The 20,198-nt window shown below is 46.1% G+C and overlaps 2 protein-coding genes across 3 annotated transcripts in view; one reads left to right on the top strand and one right to left on the bottom strand.

Annotated features, from left to right (window-relative positions):
* Positions 1-14,771, bottom strand: part of Dus3 (Dihydrouridine synthase 3) — a 99,967-nt gene extending 85,196 nt beyond the window's left edge. Inside the window, exons 1-4 of one of the 2 annotated variants that reach the window (XM_055075916.2) lie at positions 14,376-14,771; positions 13,533-13,770; positions 2,466-2,702; positions 1,625-1,726 (exon numbers count right to left, since the gene is read on the bottom strand). In XM_055075916.2, the coding sequence (XP_054931891.1) occupies positions 1,625-1,726; positions 2,466-2,702; positions 13,533-13,770; positions 14,376-14,545 (747 nt within the window). In that variant the 5' untranslated portion in view covers positions 14,546-14,771. The remainder of the gene's footprint in view (positions 1-1,624; positions 1,727-2,465; positions 2,703-13,532; positions 13,771-14,375) is intronic. The other variant, XM_050187049.3, reaches the window with a different exon arrangement.
* Positions 14,772-14,797: 26 nt separating this feature from the next.
* Positions 14,798-20,198, top strand: part of LOC126540250 (glycerol kinase 5) — a 203,267-nt gene continuing 197,866 nt past the window's right edge. The window contains exon 1 of the mRNA XM_050187050.2: positions 14,798-15,111. Coding sequence (XP_050043007.1) covers positions 15,101-15,111 — 11 coding nt within the window. The 5' untranslated portion in view covers positions 14,798-15,100. The remainder of the gene's footprint in view (positions 15,112-20,198) is intronic.

Genomic DNA, 20,198 nt, shown 5'->3' with positions numbered 1-20,198 from the left:
TGGTGTTTCATGGTCGAAGCATGTGGCAATGTTACAGAAGAAATAAACTGGAGTTGCTTAAGCTTTTCACTTTCTGGCCGGTATGAAGTGAGGCGCACCTGAGCATTCGCTACTCTGGCTGTACCAGGCTCTCTACATTGGCTACATTCGGTATAGCCTGCCAGTTTTATCAGATATGAGCCCGTCATGTTTGCGTATGCTGGAAAGTGCTCAGGCACAGATGCTGAGAACACGTCTAGGGGCTCCACGTTGCACTTCGATTTATGGTACAATTGAGGAAGCTCGCGTCACCCCTATACCTGTCTTTCTGCGATGTGAACCTCTGCGATTATTCCTGTGGCTACTGTGCCGTAACCCACGCCACCCCTCATCGACACTTCCCAACATACAGCCGGACCGCACTTTTTCGGGAGCCATTAAATGCCAAGAATCTGCCATACCATCATACTTTGCCCTTGCTGACCTTCTACGTATGCCCCCATGGGTAATGTCCAAAATACAGAGCCAAAGCCAGTGCTTGCAATTCCTTTTTCAAGAGCGGACGCCAACTGCCTTATCTCAAGTGTCATCCGAACAGAGACAGAAAAGCACTGGAACAATCTGGATAATCGCCACAGACGACTCCAAAGATTGGAACCTACCATGAACTTTAGGCTACCACCCCAAATTCAACGCAGCTGTGCCAGCCTCTTGCACACACTTAGGCTGAGGTGGCAATTACGTGCGGGTACAAATACCTCATGCGATACACCGAGTCTCCAGACTGTGCAATGTGAAAGACACTATAGCTCATGTGCTGTGTGATTGCAATCCTCAGTATGTGGAAAAACAACGGAAATTGAGCAACGACCTTACGTACCTCGGCAGCCCTCCTCTGTCAAAGGATGTTATTTTAGGCCCTTGGCCAGACGTTAAATAGAGTTTTAAGGCTATCCAGGCCTTACTTGATTTTTTAAAAAGCACTTACTTGATTTTTAAAAAGTGGTCCAAACGGCTTACTATATGCTTTACATCTTTTCTCATCATCGTCACCTACTACACGCCTTCTTCCCTCTTTCTTTCCCTCTTCCCCTTATCCCAATGGAGCTTAGCTGGCTAGAGGAATGTACCTCAAGCCGACCTCGCTGCATTTCGTATCATTAAACCTTTCTCTCTCTCTCTCCTGGTTTAGAGAATCCCGATGACAACTTGTGTACTGCACCCTTTTGCAGTCTCAAAACCATGGTGGGCCAATCAAGGGACAGTGGCAGTGCTGATGAATTTCTGCTTGCATGCCACAGAAACTTTTTGTTTCAAAAATGGCTTGTGAGAAACGTGAACACTGACTGTGGCATCAATTAATAATAAAGTGGAATCTCGATAAATGGAAATCGCTTAAATGGAACTGCCTCTTAAACGGAACACCATCCTCATGGTTGGTTGGTTTTGTATTCATGCAACTGTATTAAGCTTTGTCTCTCAATAAATGGAACTCCTGTTAAACGGAACCAATTTCCCTGGTCCCCTGAGGTTCCGTTTAAAGAGAGTCCACTGCAACGGCATTTCATCAGCTACAGTCACGCTTTTCCTTGTCGTGGAACCTGCCCTGTTTGATGGGATGCGTGGGAGCAAGCGCTCGAGTTACCTTCTTGGGCTCCTCTGGTCCCACGTCATCCACACAGTTGTCCAATGACTGGCCATTGGTCACTCCATTGACAGCTGTCCCAGCTGATATTTCCTTCAGGATCTGCAACCGCACACGCACGAACTGTATTTGTGACTCGATCATTTGTATCAAGGCCCTTATTAGCGTGTGGCAACACGCTTAGTATTATACAAATGGAATGAAACATGCAAATTTAGGGCCAATTAATAATCATACCTCATTTTCCATTGTCTTCAGTTCATGCAAAATCAATGCAATTGTTGGTCTACGCTTCGACCAAATTGCATGCTAGCTCTACAACCAAATGCGTAGTGCCGTGACATTTCACTCTCATGCAATTACGGCCAATAGGTGTACTTCCCTGTCCCGTTACATTCTCTGAGGATAGTATAGCATAGATTTTAAACAAAAGGTTTTCGATTTGTATGAACAACACTTTAGTCAAAGAAATTCGTGATCCCTTTGGAGTCAAAGTCTATTAGAGAGCACTACGGCAGCTCTGGTTTGGGTTTCGCTGTGGACCACAGATTGGGTCTGGCTAGCTACCAGTACTGGCTGACGACTATGACGTGACTGCACTGTGAGTGGTGAGCTTACTTTTCCCATTTTAGTGCGTGGTGATAAAGCTTTGGAAATATTTTCTTTTTATGTTCAATGTAGTGTTCACAATCAGGAGTGCTGCTAGGTGTGATATTGCAGAGACCATAGGATGCAGAAAAACCCTTCATAAGAATGCTTTGCCAACTTGTGCAACTATGAACATTCATAGGCATGAATTCACTGCAGGAAGCAAGCACGTCAATAACAATTGTGGTAGTACCTTCTCAGATGGTCCAAAGTCAAAGTGCCTTTTCCTGAGCGCCTGCTGGAGTTCCTTGCTCAGAGTGTTGCACTCCCCTGGAGTACCAGAAATGCCGTCGACCAAGTGGGGTGTAGTAGTGGCGCCACCTGGGTGTGCTTGCGCAAAGCGGCAGACAGCACCATAGCGGCAGCCGCCATGCGCTTCTACCAGAGGGCATTTGTTCCCAAGGTCAGCAGGCTTGGTCGCCAGAAATGCCTGCGTCATGCAGTCAAACCTCGATATAGCAAAGTCGATAAAATCGGCAATTTGCTTCATTATATCAAAATTTCATATCGAAATTCCACCTCTATAATTCCCAAACCTTCCAACCACTGTCGTTGCCTACTCTGGTGCCTCGGACACACGGGGGTACAAGGGAACGAAGAGGCTAACGCATTAGCTCGAGAGTGTACCAACCAAGATGGCATCCTCTTCTAAACCCAACCACTCGCACTATCCATCTCAACATCCCATCAGTTTAAATGCCAAATGCTCATCAGCGTGGAGTCCACAGAACATACCTGCCACCTCACCCACAACTTAGCAGGGAAGAGGCCGCCGATTGGCACAAAATGCAGACTGGGGTATTCCCCCATCTAAAATTGCTCAACTCAATGTATCCCACTCGCTACAGGGCCGACTGCTCTTGATGCGGTGGCATGCCCACCCTATACATGTAACCTGGGAGTGCTTTACGCGCCCTCATAGGCCAAATAGCAATGACACAATGGAGCAGTGGGAGGCACAGCTTCCCAGTTCCAAATTGGCAGGACAAAAGTCTTTAATTAGGCAGGGAAGGCAAGTGGCAGAGGCCAGTGGGGCCCTGGACTGGGGGGGCTCCGACCATCCATCCTTAAAGGGACACTAAAGTGAAAAATGATTTCTTCTGCATCAGTAAATTACCGTTCTACAACACCAAAAACACCACTCTTACAACGATAAGACGTTTGGTAAGCCAGAAAAAGCGCAAGAACGAAATACGGGTGGCGACGCCTACTTAAGTTCCCGCACCTGGGGGCTGTAACATCTTGAATTTTGGATGGCATCTTCTAGGGCCTACTAATTATAGATAGTGGTACAGATTGACTACATTGCGTTCTGAAGGAACCAATTATGAAACATGGCAAGTTTTGGGAATCTTTATTCAGCCAACGCGGCCCAAATGCGAAAACATACTTTGTAATCCCTGACGTCACGCTGACGTACCGGCGCTGGGGTTTCGGCACGAAATTCAAATACTGATACTTGGACCTTCATTTTCTCATCTAATAATCAAACTATATTTTCGAAATGACTGCTTGCAGGGTTCTCAAACAATGCTTCATTAGTTTAAACTGATTTATTGTTTCGCTTTAGTGTCCCATTAAAATCTTCCTGTCAAATAAGGTTTCTCTCTCTCTACACACACACATATAGTATATATATATATATATATATATATATATATATATATATATATGCAAATAAGTACAGTCGCTTAGAGATTTTTCTTACAAAGAAAGGGCCACAACATTTTCCGAATTATCGGGCAAGCAAGAGAAGAATGAGAAAAAAAAATCATTTTGTTGAATTTGAGAGTCTGTGACGAAACATACGGTTCCATGTTGTATCGACAATATATTCACATTGCTGGTATGAAGCAAAGCTTTTGTGTTCCCTCTGCCCCCCTCCAGTTGATAGTGTTGGCTGCAGTGGGACGACGGGATGACGCTATGTTGAAAAATGCTGGCCACTGGAAGCGAATGCTTCACCTGCCTTTTCCTTCAACGCATCTCCAAAACTCGAGATTACGCAACCTCCAGTACCAAAGGCACAGGAAGACAGCACAGATGATGCCACGCCATCTCAGCATGCCTACTCTTTGCACATGAGGCAGATTACCTTTAGGACAGGGTGCGCAGGCTGTGTGTGAGCTCGACCGCACTGAAAGCCATCCATGCGATGCCGTGGCAGCACTCGAAAAGGAGACACAGGCCAACCTGTTCCCCATTAACTGCCCTCCCCCTCTCACATGCGCTCGGTCACGTTACCGTCAGCTTGCTCCCCCTTTGCCCTTGCCTGTACAAGATGGTGCAATCAAACCACCATCCTTCTCGGCCCAACATCTCGCACTTTCCCTCACCCCCAAAGCATGCAGTGCATGAGGCGCAGTAGGATGTTATTGCACTTGAACTTTATAGTGAACTTGATGCTGCCCTGCTTTGGCAGTCGCTCTTGGTTGCGAGGCATGCAATAATTGAGAGGTGTGTTCCCAAGCAGCCACTTGTAATTCAACCATTTGACCATCTGAGTCTGCATAAGTTGTATTACTTCGTGGTGGCAGTGAAAATTTGTTATAATGAAATCGTGTATAAACACACTTCGTTATACTGGGGATCTAAATACATGGTGTTCTATGGGCAAGAAACTATAAAAAAGTTAGATACTTTGTTATATCAATATTTAGTCATACTGAAGTTCATTATATCCAGGTTTAACTGCAGTACAAACGAGAAACTTTTGCATGTGAAAAAATTATATTTCATGATGGTATTGTACCTTGCTTTAAAAAATTAAATTATGGGGTTCCTTTATTCTTTAGTATTAGCGACGCTAAAATACTCTGGTCAATATTGACCTCCAAATGCTAGAGATGATTGCACTCAGGCGTGAGATGAATGATACAATGTTCGATGGAAGTAGCGCTGTGATTTTGACAGGGGCCCTGCTCATCAACAAGGGGAAGCGCATTGGAGTGGTTGGGAGTGATGGCAAAAGGAAAACTTTGAGTTACTATACATCATCAAGTCGAATCAAAATGACAAAGAGTTAGAAAGATATAGGCATTGCTATTGCACAAAAGTGATTGGCAACCACCTGATTGGTGCAAGACTCGCTGAAAAAAAATTCACTAGACTGCCTTCAGGTATCCAGGCTATCCTTTGTATACGAACCACAAAAGCAATCAATGAGAAAAGTTTCTGTACAGCGGGTCACATTTTTCAAGAGTAGAAGACGTGCCAAGAGGCAGAGTCGTCTGCAATATTAAAAAAAGCTTTCTTTGCCCCTTCCTTTGACTTTTCCACTGCTGCTGCTGCCGCTGTGGCTGTCTTGCATGCTGCATCAGGGGGTGAATCAAATTAAATTATGGGGTTTAACGTGCTAAAACCACTTTGTGATTATGAGGCACGCCGTAGTGGAGGACTCCGGAAATTTCGACCACCTAGGGATCTTTAACGTGCACCTAAATCTAAGTACATGGGTGTTTTCGCATTTCGCCCCCATCCAAATGCGGCCGCCGTGGCCGGGATTCGATCCCGCGACCTCGTGCTCAGCAGCCCAACACCATAGCCACTGAGCAACCACGGCGGGTCAGGGGGTGAATCAGACCGTGCATATACTATATGGCAGGTGTGCGGTAGAGAGCAAAGGCAATGCAAGAAACCCATTTGGACTTTTGCACTACTTCGAATGTGCACAATGCCCTCTGCAGCTGCCCGGACGTCGCCACATTAGCCTCTTGACAGCTGTAATTATCCGTGACCCCCTCGCAAAAGCATTGCAGAAACTGCGGTGCTTATTTTTCTACCAACGTGCAAGTCCACAGGGAAGCTGGATAGAATGGTAGAGAGGAAGTATAGAACAGGTAGAACTGACGCCGCTGTGAAACTCTTCACTCACAGTTCCAATTTGGGCAAGGGGTTAGAGTGCCAGAGAAGGAAAAGGTGATATGAGAAGGCAGGGAAATGCTAATATTATAGACGCTACGGTGGTTCCGGGTAAACTGAGGGTACGGCAGGGTATGTTGCTACTATTTCTGAAAAATGAATGCCATGCAAAATTGTCAAGCAGACAACTGACGTAGGGCATGCAGACGCAAAGCCACACTAAAGCACCGTAGGGTCTAGGTGACACTCCGCGCACGTCAAATCAAGATATCGCTCCTCAAATCAACACTGCTGCGCCCACTGTGGTAGCTTTTTAGCTACGGCATTGCTCGAGGTCACAGGTTGGACCTTGACCACGGCAGCCGCATTTCGACGGGAGCAAAATAAAAAAGCTAGTGCACTTAGACCTAGGGCATGTTAAAGAACACCACGGTGTCAAAATTAATCTGGAGTCTGTCCCCACGGCGTACCTTATAATCTGATTGTCGTTTGGGCACATACAGCCTCTCAAATTAAATTAATGTTTGACACTTCTGCCACGATGTGATGTGCCATGTGAAGCAATGATAATACTCAGCTCTCTCAGAGATTATGAACAATGGCACATAACAAAGCCTCAAGCAAGCACGTCTCCCTGTGTGTATGTCACGAAGCTATGCAGTTCGTGTTTGAATTGCTCTTAAGGAAGACAATGAAAAATCAATATCAATGACAAGGCCGTTTGTACAGATGCACAGGAAACACAAAAATTATATATACAGGACAGCTGAATACAAGGTATAGAAACCAAACTAGGCATTAACACCAATGTTCGAATATCACTCTAATGGTAATGAAGGAAGAAAGGAAGGAAAACAGGAGGTGAAAGGCAGAGAGGTTAACCAGATAAAGTGTCCGGTTGGCTACTCTGCACAGGGGGATGGGCTAAGGGGCTGAAAAAATGAAAAGAACAAAACAAAAGAAGGTTTACAAGAAAGAAAGAAAGGAACACATCAGTTTGCACATTATATAGTTTTTCAATGAGGTCCGTTTCCTTTAAAAAGCACTCTAGCACTAGAACTCTACCTAGAGTTCGTGCTGATGTCAGCTGGGACCAGGGTCCAATAATTCTGCCTTCTGTAAAGGGGTGGTTGCCAATCCTGTCGAGTGTGGTGCTGAGGACTTTGTGCATCAAAACGACGACAATCACACGGAAGGTGCAATAATGTCTCTTTGCACCTGCAAACTTCACAATCTGGACTTGTGGCCATTCCGATGAGGTAAGAGTATGCATTGGTCAAAGGTACTCCAAGCCATGGGTGACAGATGAGAGTTACCTCCCATTGTGGCAAGCCATCTGAAAGGCGGAGCTTTAGATCAGAATCCAGGGAGTAAAGGCGCTGGTGTTTAAAGTCTGTCGAATTCCAGTTGGTGAACATTTCTTGCTGCATCTGTTCGTGACAGCGGAATAGGGACGCAATCGGCACTGGTAGATCAAACAGCTGCGTCTGCTTGCTCGTTTCCAAGGATACCACAATGACTTGGCAACCATTGGAATACAATGTCACGTCCTTTCTCAAATGCCTGATGGTAAATTTCACGTGTGTCCGTGACAAGTTGTTAGCGGGGTCCACGGCGTAATGCAGAGAGCAAACTCTGGAGGGTGGCACAGGAATCACAAAAGATGGACCATTTTTTGTGGTGTTTCCTGATCAATCAATTGAACTGCTGCATGCAGAGATGCAAGTTCGACAGCCGTCATTGATTTCAAGTGTGATATCCTGAGTTTTATCACTCTATATTTTGCTGCGACAAATACTGCAGCTGCAGAACTGGAGTGCATGACCGACCCATCGGTTTAAACATGTAAGCGGTCACTGTAGACCTCATGTAATAGCAATAATGCTGCTTTCTTCCTTATGCCTGGAATGGTAATGGTAAGGCACACTCAAGGCGAATGCAGAGACCACAGTGACAACGAAGGCCGTGCTGCTGGGACGCAATTCGATGGCAGCGGTTCTCTGTGAGTAGTCACGAGGCAGCTGAAACTCATATGTGGCCTAGTTGTTGGCAGGCAAGCAAGATGATGAAAGTGTGTCCTTGCGACATGTGAATGTGCACTCTTAGAGCTTTGACTGCTATGTACGTTGCTATTAGCGGTGAGAATTTGGAGTGGCGCCTTCTCACGAGTGATGTCATGGCCAGGACGCTGCTCGCTCCAGCTGCTCTCGGCTGCCGCATGTGCTCCTTCCCTTCGTGCATGCTTGGGGCGTGGGTGGCTCGAGCCGTACTTATTGCAGGATATGTCGGCTTCTTTCTGCTGCCATGCCTGAACCACAGTTCCTTCTCCTAAAGTGCGTGAGTCACTAAAATTTGTGGCTTGGATATCACGAACTCTGTAGCAGTGAAGGGGTCTACTGGTTTTGCAATGCATATATATGCCGTGTGTGTCCATAAATTTTGCGTAAGAATACCTGCAAATTCAACACGCAAAGTTGTGTATGATGCTTTGCTAAACACTTAACATTCCCTTAGTATTTAGCTATGAGAGATATTACATTTTACATGGAAGAAAAATCTTGGTATTTAGTGTTAACATGTTATCCGTGTTAGAAAGACACTGCCCAGTGATGCTGTCATCATGATTCTTATTACTCTGGTGAGTTTTTTTAGTCAAATATGGCCATGGTACTATGGTATGTGGATTAACGGAGGGCAGTACATAGAGACTTGGCCACTCCCTTGATCTTCAAATAGGTAGGAACTCGATCACTTTCATGAGGGTTTCTATATCTGAGAGCCACTTTACACTGCTTCTATGACATTGAGAGACCAAAGTCAAGTCTAGACAACTGCTATAGGTCAGTCCCCGTAAGTATGTCAGGCTGCTGTCATTGACACAACAAAGCTCTTGGTCTGAGGCAAAGGCTACTAGTTTTCTTTTTCTTTCCTTGGAGTACATCTTCCAACTCACATCTTCAAACTCCCGCAGAGTGGGTTAAATCTCCACTAAGACTACAAGGGACACGTGTCGTGGATAACAAGGCACCCAGCCGTGACATATCAAAACAAATGGTTGGAGAAATATATGCAGCAAGAAGAGTGAATGTAAGTTTCTTTGTTTTCACAGTTAAACACACATATTAGTCGTCATCGTGAGGCAGAACTGAATGTAGCACGCAAGGAGTTCACACTGAACTTAAACGACGACTTTGCTCAGGGCACTACATGTCATGGATGAGAAAGATAGCTGGACAGCCGGATTATAGTTTGAAGGTTCAGTTCACAGAAGACAATGACGGGAAATTTGTTTGAGAAAATAAAAGGTCGAAGATCCGAAATTCTGGATCTGAGGCCTCGCGCATTCCACTAGAAAAGTGATGCTCCCTTGACACCTTTACAGAACGACAGCGGTGAAGCCATGATGCTATTCAAGACTTGCAAGTACTGGATTTATTGCGTCTAGTACCTGCAGTGCGCTGTGAGCCTTCGGGGTGCTTAAGTTCATCAGTAATGCACGCATAACGTTCATAAATTACCTCAGCATGGCGAGCACTTACAAGTCCTGGCCTTCTGCACGGACTACTGCAGGGCCTGCTGCAGGGCCTGCTGTAGGATCGTTCATAGATGGTGGACGAGTCGTGTCTCGTGGTTCTGCGAGCTAGCGCGTCTTCGGTAGAGGTGGCTATGCTTCACTGGAGTCAGTGACAGCGGGCGTCCCTCTCTCACCTGCGCTGGTAATGCATGACGTCAGCAGTTGACAACCAATCTTCACCGGATTGTGCACTTCCTCAGAAATATCAGTGTGATTTTTTGATTTGCGGTGCTGGGAACGTCAGCGTCTCCCTTTAGTTGCAGCTTGTTTATGAGTCGAATGGTCTCTAACCATCTGCCTCAAGATCCTCTGTTCATTTTTCTGGAACGGGCAATCTTTTGAAGTCGCATCATGTGCACCCTTGCAGTTGGAACACTTGAAGTTCTTTGCACGACAAGTGTCAGAGCTATGTGACTTGGAACACTGTGGGAATATGCCTAGCTTCATACAGACAGCACTCACCAATTCTTTGACAATTTCGACACTGTAGGGGCCTGCGAACAAAAGGTTGTAATGTATGGCGAAAATGATCGACATTCACGTGCGATGGTAGGGAATCACCTTTGAAGAGGAGCTTCACACAAGTTGATTTGCCAATACGAGTTTGTTTTACGACGATGGTGTCTACCATTGTTTTGATCAAAATAGGCAGAACACTGTCATAGATTGAGACAACGATGTTGTAAACCATGCCTGCAGTGGTTTGCAAGCTCTGTGGAATGTGGCAGTGCCCTTTGATGTCACCTAGCTGCGCAATTTTCATCAACAGATACAAGGCACTTCGGTTAGTAACATCGATAGCGAGGACATTCTTGCGGTTATTAATCCTGATGCCTTTTATCTCGCCTGGAGCAAGAGCCTCCACATAAAGGGACGTGGCCTGTCTATTGAGTTGGTTGAGATTCTCCGTAGCCGTCTCAGATACAAAGAGAATTGCATGCGCCACAGCTCTCGGCATTGGAGTCACAGCCAACTTACTTGTTGCGGAGCATCCGCTGACATTTAATTTTTTCACTTTCCGGCATGTGTAGACCTTGAAGCGTTCATCATCTGAAGTGGCGTCACTCAAGGGAGAGAGCAGCTCGGTGTCATCGCTGTCAGCTCTGCTTAAGGGCAGTTCCTCTTCCTTGGAGTAGCTCCCCCAGACGCTGGCAGGTCTGGACTGTGCTCAACCGATTACACTTCCATCACCGAAAAAGGGAGCGACGCCTCCCAAAAGAAACTGGTGAAAACCTATAATATACCAGAGACCAAAACAGTGATGTGTACAACAACCACTTCGTCTCTTTCCCAACGATAAGGAAGAAATGTCACCAAGTCATGGTAGAGATGCGGGAAACAATGTGCGTCTTGTGGAGACACTCGCGGCGAGGTTTGACGCTGGTGCAGAGCCGATGAAGCGGTGGCTGTCCAGGGTGCTGTAGCGCATCAGGCTTGGATGTGGAGGTGGCAACGGTCGGACACCCTTTCGGCATTCACCAACCAGAGCTTGGGCCCGGAGCTCGGGCACGGCAATAGAGATGCTGCCGGTGCCCGGGTTGGATGCCCTTGCGACTTTTGCCAACCGCGGTATGCGGGAAGGAGCTTGATGATGCGCTCCCAGTGGGAGCCTGTGGCCACCTTTGGCCAGGAACTCCGCAGGCCACAACTCTCGGGTCCTGGACACCATCTCCTCTGTCCCGCCATGCCGGTCACACTCGCTGTCTCTCTCCAAACTTTCGCATGCGCCCTTCCGCCTGCTTCTCTTTTGTCTCTCTGCTGAGCACGTGCACAAGGCATCGATGCAGCATAGCCACTCGTCTTGGCACATCATTGTCATCGTCTGCTCTTTAATTCCGCCGACCATCATGTACAAAACCACATATGTCCACTTTGCGCACATCATTACTGTACTACGTAGATGGACAGCAGCGGTGCACGCAAGGTAGCGTTTAACATCAACTCACCATTCTTTTATTGGACTAAACACTGAAGAAATTAGACATTCACTGTCAAAATCACTGCTCATTATCGCCCATCAAAGCAAACAGCACAGAAAGCTTCACTCACATTAATTCCCACAGTGCGTGGGATCTGCATATATTTTTGTTGGTGCACAAAGATATGCAATTTTCGACAGTGGTCACTGATGTGTCGCTTTGCACTGCCTGTGTGCGATGATTTAATAGAAAAACAAAAATTAAATAAACTTTCAATAAGTTCTTTGAGTATTCAAATAAAGTGCTAGCAAATAAATTCTGGAAAGTTCATTAAAAAAATTTTTTTGCTAAGGCACAGTGCAAATTGGCAATGGTTTCCGTTATCTTTCATTATTTATTCAAGTGAGTTGAATATTCTGCCATGGTTTATCTCACAATTAGCCAAACTAATTCGTTCAGACTTTCAAGTGTCCATTGTTCTTAGATAAGTACTTTAAACCTACACGGACGCTTCAAAATTTCTTAACCAGGGCAAGAGGGATGTGAGAAAGAAATCAGAAATTTTTTTTTCCTCAGTGAATTTTTCTTTTGAATGCTATTTTGACATATTAAGTGGCTCAACCCTCATATTTGCAGCCTTGTATAAGTTTTTCTAGCACTAGGGGGTCTCTGTGAATTTACGTGAACAAACAAGATCATATTCATATCTGACAGAAATCTGTCTACGTTGTACGTGCACTGTACTGAAACAAAAGTAGGCAGAGTCCAAATTTGCATATACTGCGAAACAAGGATGCCTAAATTGTTGACTGAAAAGCTGATGGCATTATAATGAAGCTGAGCAGAGCGATAATAAATGGCATGTTATGAGTGAAAATATGACTGCAAGTGAGTGTTAGCCTTGCAGACCACCAGTTTCTGTTTAGTGAAAGAATCTTCTACTGGCCGTGTATTATGGCATTCCTGAAACCCAACAGACCAGCATATTAATGCAAAAGCATTATATGCCCCAATCCGTTGGCGTAGTCTGCGTGACCAAAAGATGGTATTTAAATCTACCTTTGCACTAAAATTATTGGCTCGAGTGCCATCATTGTACATCCCAGTGAATTCCGAGATTCCAAGGTGAGATGAAATGGCGGGCGGTGTGCACGTGAATGTTCAACTATGCCTTCACTATACTATGTAGTACAGCCGTTCATAACACACTTTAGGCATGAGCATGGTGACCAATTGATGCACTTTTCTATATCTTCTTCCCTAAATGTAGCAGGCCCTGTGCCAATCCCGGTGGCTGTTGCCAGCTTGATCCCTCCCTATTTTTTTCTAACTGTCCATTGTATATGTTTGTTCATACCAAATATTTTAATAATTATCTGTGCACATGTGGTTAGCAATGTAATAGAATGACATGTTTATTTCTCTCACAGTTAATGTAGGCAGCAAGAGGGGAGGCAGGCCATCAAGCTGCTTTGATGCAGCTTGAAGACCGCCCGGCGCCCGTTGATCACATGACAGTATCTTCACAATAACTGACAACTCCACCTAGCTTCGTATAGGCTCAATGGCTAATGGGTCGAACAGAACCGGGCCAGGCTTAAAATCACCGCCCGACCTCAGACAGGCCAACGCGTGGTACTTCCGGGCTAAGGCAGGGCCCGGGCCGGAAAGACCAGCCCGTGCTGTGCTCTAATCTGGATTGGATTCGTCTTTGTCGGGTTTCTCAACAGCGCGTTTACAAGCATAGAGGGAAACGCTCGTCTCCCGAGTCTGGCAGAGTCATCGGGGACGGTGCGGCACAATAGCACACTGTCCATTTCTCCCACAGGTTTCTGAAACCGCAAGATAAGTAACAACCAATCTACAAAAAGAAATATCCAGTTTCAGAGATCACAGCTGCACCCACTTGCAGGTCGTGGCTGTATCGGCACTGCTCCCCGTGCAGGCAGGAGCCCTCCTTGGCCAAATGCTTGAAGCAAAGCTTGGCCGACTGCGGCTGTGGCCGGTGGTGGGGCCGGCTGTGGTTTTGGCCGCGCAGCTTCTTGCGTGGTGGCGGCTGCCCGTCACTGTCCGCCGCGCGCGTGCGGTCAGAAGGCGCCACGAACGCCGTCTCCACGTGCCGCGGTTGGCTCTGCTTCACGAATCTGCACCACGAAGATGATACTTGTCTCGAGCAACCATGTCGCTTCAGCATTTTGAGCAAAGATTGAGTGACTGCAGTTTTGCGCCGTTGAATTTTGAGTATTCAAGTGTGCAGCCTACACTTATGCGCCGAAAATACCCTGCACACAGTTTGTATCAGCAACACGCTCGCGCAAGATATCGCTGACGTTATGCCCATTAACCATACAGTATACAGTGTGCTAGCAGAGACTAGAGGGCGGACTCAAGCGCAGCTTTCCGTCGTGCTACTGACTCACTAGTATGGTGGCCGCAAAGACGTCGGTGCTATCTGCAAGACTGCAGTGAAAGATTGTAGTGGTCACAGCTAGAAGCAGGCATCTCAAGAAACCTCGAGCACAGAAGGCAGCGGTAAATGTTAGGCGGTTACACAGTAACCAGCCTGTGGAATTACAACTAACGTCGAGGCAATATTCACACACAAAAACACAGAGTAAACGCGCACAAACACACATTCAAAGCCATTTGTACTTGTCCAGACAAGGCAAACGTTGCCGGGACACTGTTGCCGGACACCTAAGACATCTTTGAAGAACATCAATAAAGGAATACATGAAACAGCTAGTACTCTGGCTTTATCCGAGCCATCCCGCTTTCGATCTTGACTGGTTGAGGCGTCCTATCTTCGCGCGATTGCACCTCGGTGTGGCAGGCAGCCTCTTCCGGAGAAGCGACATCTCGGTTCTCTGGAGTTACGGTTGCCGTCGTATCGACAGCTGCTTCCATCGCCGCTTCCATTCAGATGAGTTAGTAAACGAACGAATTCGATAAGAAAGATGAAGCGAAGCCTATTCTTTAGTTTATACTCATTATAAACATTCACATAAAACGCGTCGCGCGAAACCACGTTGTCCGCGCAGGTAACTTTGACAGGAGCTTGACTTGGCTTAGATTCATCATTTCTTATTCTTTTATAAATATTTGAACTTTAAATATTTTCAATAAACATAACAGAAGCTACATTTTTTATTGCTGTATTATTGATAAAAACTTGAAAGGTACTTAATTATTATTTTATTTATTGTAACGTTTAGCAGCAATACAATTTGGTGTAAGTAACAATGAGCGTCAAGGTTCGCGTCTTCTGTTTTTTTTTTCCTTCTTGTTTTGCTTTGAGACGAGATTGCAGAAGCAGCCGATGCCTCTGGTTGCCCGGTGGCGGAAAATTTGTAAACAGATGATTGCGTGATCGCGGCCTGTGTGAGTGGAGTAGCTGTGTCTGCCCGCGTCGCTCGACCCAGCAGTGTGTTCTAGTGACCGCTCGAGACTCACCGTAGCCGTTGCACACCGGACATGGCCGTGCCGTGAGTACAATTTCGCGCACGGAGATTGTGCTGAAATCTCCGCGGGCGTTATTCCTTCGGTCGTCGTCTCGTGTTTCGTACTTCAGCCGCCCGTGTTCGGCGCTTCTTCGCGCAGGATATCAGCTGACGCCTCCGCTTCGCGATGAGGCAAAAAAGCGTGTTAAAAAGTAGCGGTCGTGTGGCGAAAGCGATCCCGATCTCTATGCTACAAGCTTGGTCGTTTCTCGCACCTTACCTCCACTACCTGTTTGATTCTTCGGTCGTTATACTTGACCGAAACGGATATCCAGAGTTGGACTCATTTTTCCATTGCCCAGGATGGAGTGTTCGCTACTGAACGGTGTGAAACGACGCTACGAAATGGTGCGCCGCCGTCAAACGGACAGATGGTCGCTGAACAATATTGGCGTTGAAATTAGTGTGGCTCGTGTCAAAAGTCAAGCCACGCCCACCGGCGTTGAGCCTTCTCCCCGTGGCGGGAGTTTTAACATAGCCTGCTGTGAGAGGCGGTCTTTTATTTACGGGCGCCAGCTTGAAGAACAAAAAATATAACCACTATGATAAGAACTGCAAGCGTTACTAATCTGTTCCACTTCATTCTTGTCCGTTATCGACTCTGTTGTCTTTGCCCGATCATTTAAACGCGTCCTTCATCGTAACGCTTGGCGGCGGAGATAAATTTGCAGAAGTGAATGCATATGCATGCACGGCTCATTGCGCAAGCAGTTGAGTGCTGGCTTACGACGGAAATGCATAGAAGTGGGTGTGTCATTGACGACTTGACGACGTAGCGTATACGTACCATTAATTACTTTCATTAGAATTGTTATTGTGGCTGTTGAACCGCCGTGTGTGTCGGGTGCTCTGGATCTTGCGACGAGTGGATAATTAACACCTCCGTATAGCCCAAAATTAACCACTTTAATAGTATTTTCAAATCTATATTTTCATATAAAAGCATCGTGAGCCTCAAGGAATGGGCCTGTCGCGATTAAGGGCCTAACTCTTTTGGAGGTAAATAACACGCAGAATAAATACACCTCGAAAGCGACCACGGGAGCCGGAATGTAAGGGCGCCTAAATGTATTGATGAAGCAGTTTTTTTTTTTCCTACTGCCCTATATATGACTGTAAATAGTTTGGGTTGGTGGAGAGAAGCCACTTGCTCACTACGGATGCCTGTAGTAGCTGCGTTAGTACGGTAATCTGTGGCGCGTGCAAGCCTTCGTCGAATCCCAGAGCGGCGCGAAGGTTGACCGCGCATTTGAACGACGCGTGCGGCTTTTTGTTTTTGTTTCGCCACGCCGCGCGGATTGTCGTTGAAGCGTTCGCATAATCGCCAGGAAAAAAGACGATGAGGAAAAAAAAAAAAACGCACGATGCGGTTATTTATTGCCGTTGAGTGAGGAATGACTGCGGCGACCGTAGAGGAGATGTTCAGCCTTCGTTCTGCAACATCAAGGCTGATAGCCTTAACGTGCATTCCGCGAGTCTTTGTTCTAGGACACCGATGGAGCCTTATCCACCCACGTGAATGCGTCCGGGTTTCATATATACTCCTGAGAGAGTATAAGAGTCTACGATGCGACACCTCTTTACAGTGTAACCTCTTGTAACCTCAATGTAACCTCTTGAACGCATTTCCGTTGCGGTACCAAAGTTACTGGTACTGGAATGACCTTGTCGCCGGCTGTGCTCACGCCCCGGTAAAAGCGTTAGAATGTGTCCATTTCTATGGGTTTTCATAGCGGTAGCAGTATGGTCAGGAGGCAAATATACGTTAATTAGATTAATCCGATATCTCGGGACATTTGCGGAGAATATCTAGGGTCGTAACTCTTTTATTGTTACTATTTCACTATAGTCACCTCCCGAATGTGCCTCTAAATGAAATTCAGGCAACCGTGCTGGCAAACTCGGAGTCGCTCGTGACTGTAGAGCCTCCGACTTTTCCGGCGTCTAGAAAAAGTACATCGCACAACATTGCAGTTTCATCCAATGCTGTCGAACCGAACGTTTTTTCGCTCCGGTTTTTGTTTCGGTTTAATGAAAACGGTTCACTTCCGTTTCAACTCCGGAGCGAAAAATTAACGGTTTTCAAGCTAATTTGCACAACCGACGAAAATTGCGGTATATATAAAGCAGAACAAATTTATTCTTTACAATAACTCGACGCTACTGCTAAGCTGCACTTAAGATTACGCCTGTGGTTTGTTCTTCGGGCCGCACGTAGTTACCAAGAGAATTATGTAGATTCAACACCAATATGTTGAGTAAACGCAGAGAGTCGTCCAGCGTGCTAGCCTGCTCAGCGGGAAAGGGAAGAGTAAAAAACGATAGGGGCTGAGGAATCTCATGAGGATAGGAATTTAAGCACGCGTTAACTAAATATTCTGAGAGAGCCCCGATGGCTCGCTTCATTGATATTTCCGGTTGACGGCCCAGTAACACATTTTGTCTTAACGCCCTGTTGTTAATTAGCACGAACGAAGAGGTATAATATGCATGCCGCTCATTCACACTGAGGACAAGCAACAAGTATACGCGTGCTCCAGTGTACTTTGCAGGCATCCCGGTCTGACGCGCGTTGGATGCGATGCAAGTGTTGTCGCGTTAACACAACACCTATTCTCCCCCCTGACGCAATACGCCGAAAACCGTACTAATGGTGCTGCTACTCTTAAAATCACGGGAAGATGGCGTCCGTGTACAAATGACGCACGTAGCATAGTTGAGCCACAAGTGCAGTCAATGCATGGCTGAAAAGCTCCAACGGCTGAAATGCGTCAACTGCATCATTTGCAAAAAGCCGGAGACAATAGAGCACATTTTCTTGAATTGGTGGGATTATATATTATTACGGGACATCCTACAGGGAACTCTCAAGAAAGATTTCCCCGTTAACGCCTTTTGGGATAAGGGTTCTGCCTGTCGAGCAAACAGGGATGGTGCCGTATGTACGACCTAATAATGTTGTTGCGCATGCGCAGTTTCTGGAGGACGCGAATGGTGGTCAGAAATGCAGACCAAGATGCACGACCAGCAAAAGAGTGTCTTGTTGAAAATGTCGTATACGTACGTGACGCATGTAGGCTCTCTATGCGAGCCCCCAGAGTGGCTATGGGTCTTTGACCGCCTCGCGACAACAAAATACCTTTAACCAAGCTGTGTATTGTATGATACAGCCGGTGTTTTTGTCGCCTTATTTAATTGTGAACGTGGCTTTTCCTTTGAATTTAAAATTGTGGATTGAGCCATTACATGTTTTTCGTATTGTATCGCTAACAGGAAAAAAAAGAAAAAAAAAGAAACGTATGCCGATTGCGTATTCTCAGCTTCGAAGGGAAGCTTAAGTTGCTCCTGGATTTTCCTCACTGTGGCCGCTGTCTTGCCCATTAGCTCGCACGCTGGACAGCGCTAGTATCTTTAGTACCCTTAGGGATGTTCAGGCTGCTGCTCTTGTTTTCTATGGAATATTACTCATTGATTAAACAAATGTTAGCTAAATATATATCCGTCGTTCGAACAAGTAACGTCACGAAGAGCACAATTCCTTTAATAAAGTGTGCCTTTCTTTGCCTATGCTTCCCTAACCATTAGGCCGCCATCACACGTACACTTCTATCGTGCCGTCACCAACTGCCCTCTTTGAGATGATCGCCGCGCGCTGATGATGGTGATTTGCATACGATGCCCACCACGGTGCATTGTCAAAGGACCGGGCAGTACACTTAACGCAAATAAGAAGAAATGGTAAAATACAAGGCAATATAAGAGTTGTTCGCGGAGCACATTCGCGCCTTCCAACTTTTGTTACACTAGAGACGCAGGAATGAAATGCCCAAATCTATAGATTTTCATTAACGACTTCACAAAAACGTCGCTTCGCATAGCTTCCAAAAATGTGCGCTGGGAGCTGCGTATGTATTTTTTTCCCTCTTCTCTGCACGCACGTTCCATTATACTTTGTAGAAGGAAGTACGGTCATATTTGCAAGCACGCACTGAGCTGTACGACTGCAGAGGATTGAGTAGCCTAAATTATAAGAAATTCGAGGAAGCCGCTGACTATGTCGCGGGATTTTCCACTAAGGGAAAATGAGGCGGCATGAAAAAATACTTTGAGTATCTCCAAGCGACGGTGAACAACATTACCTTTTTCTGTTCAGCTACGTGGCATTTGCATATGCTTAAACTCTGGCTAAAGTTAGCCGATACACCCTGTTTACAGGCAAAGGAAGCTTCGCTTTAGAAAAAGAAAGGGGGGGGGGAGGAGGCGCAATGCTGTTTTGAAGTGCTAAAAGGTCGGTAACCTTATCAGGCAGCCTTTCGGCTATAGTCTGCGCAGCACTCGGCTGGGAAAGGGGCGCATGTCTTCGGACCAGATGTCGTCGATAAGAACCGGTCGGAGCATAATGAGGCAGTGAACGAGCGTGCTGACTTAGGACGGCATGCAGCACACATGGATACACTTTAACTTCTTCTAAGGACAACAGTAGGATGAAATTACTGTCGAATGCGCTCTGTAAGAGTTCTTTCGCAATATTTTTATAGTTGATTTATTTGTATACTGTGCACACCGCTTGCGTTTTATTAATTATTCTTAGGACAGCGCCAGTGTGCGGCATCTTTAAACTAAAGCGAAAACGAAAAAAAAAAAAAATTCGGTAATTGCGAAATGTTAATCCCAAAATCAAATATTTTTCGTCAGCAGACGCTATAAGAAACGACAGTGTGCTTTCAAAAGAACGTTATGCCAGAAAGGGCAACGATATGCTACAGAGGGATTAAGTTTTTTTTGTAGGGCATCATTTTCTCAATATAAGAGCACGTGCGTATAACATATCGTGGCCACGAACCGCACTTGGACTCAAAGCTCCGACCGAAAATAACTGAAAACCCGTCTTTGCAGAGCCAGTCCGCTTCTCCGCACGTACAGATGGCGAAGGGTGCAGCGACGCTTATTTCGTGCCTACTGGCGACGACAACCCTATGCGGTAGCCTTGCTCACACCTTGCACGCACCGTTAATTCTTGGGAGAGTTCCCGAATGTCGGTCGACGCTGCGGGTCGTTGTTTGGATGAGCCA

The sequence above is a fragment of the Dermacentor andersoni genome, chromosome 2, assembly GCF_023375885.2.
Source record: "Dermacentor andersoni chromosome 2, qqDerAnde1_hic_scaffold, whole genome shotgun sequence".
Lineage (NCBI taxonomy): Eukaryota > Metazoa > Arthropoda > Arachnida > Ixodida > Ixodidae > Dermacentor > Dermacentor andersoni.
This window is presented reverse-complemented; position numbering and strand designations above follow the sequence as displayed.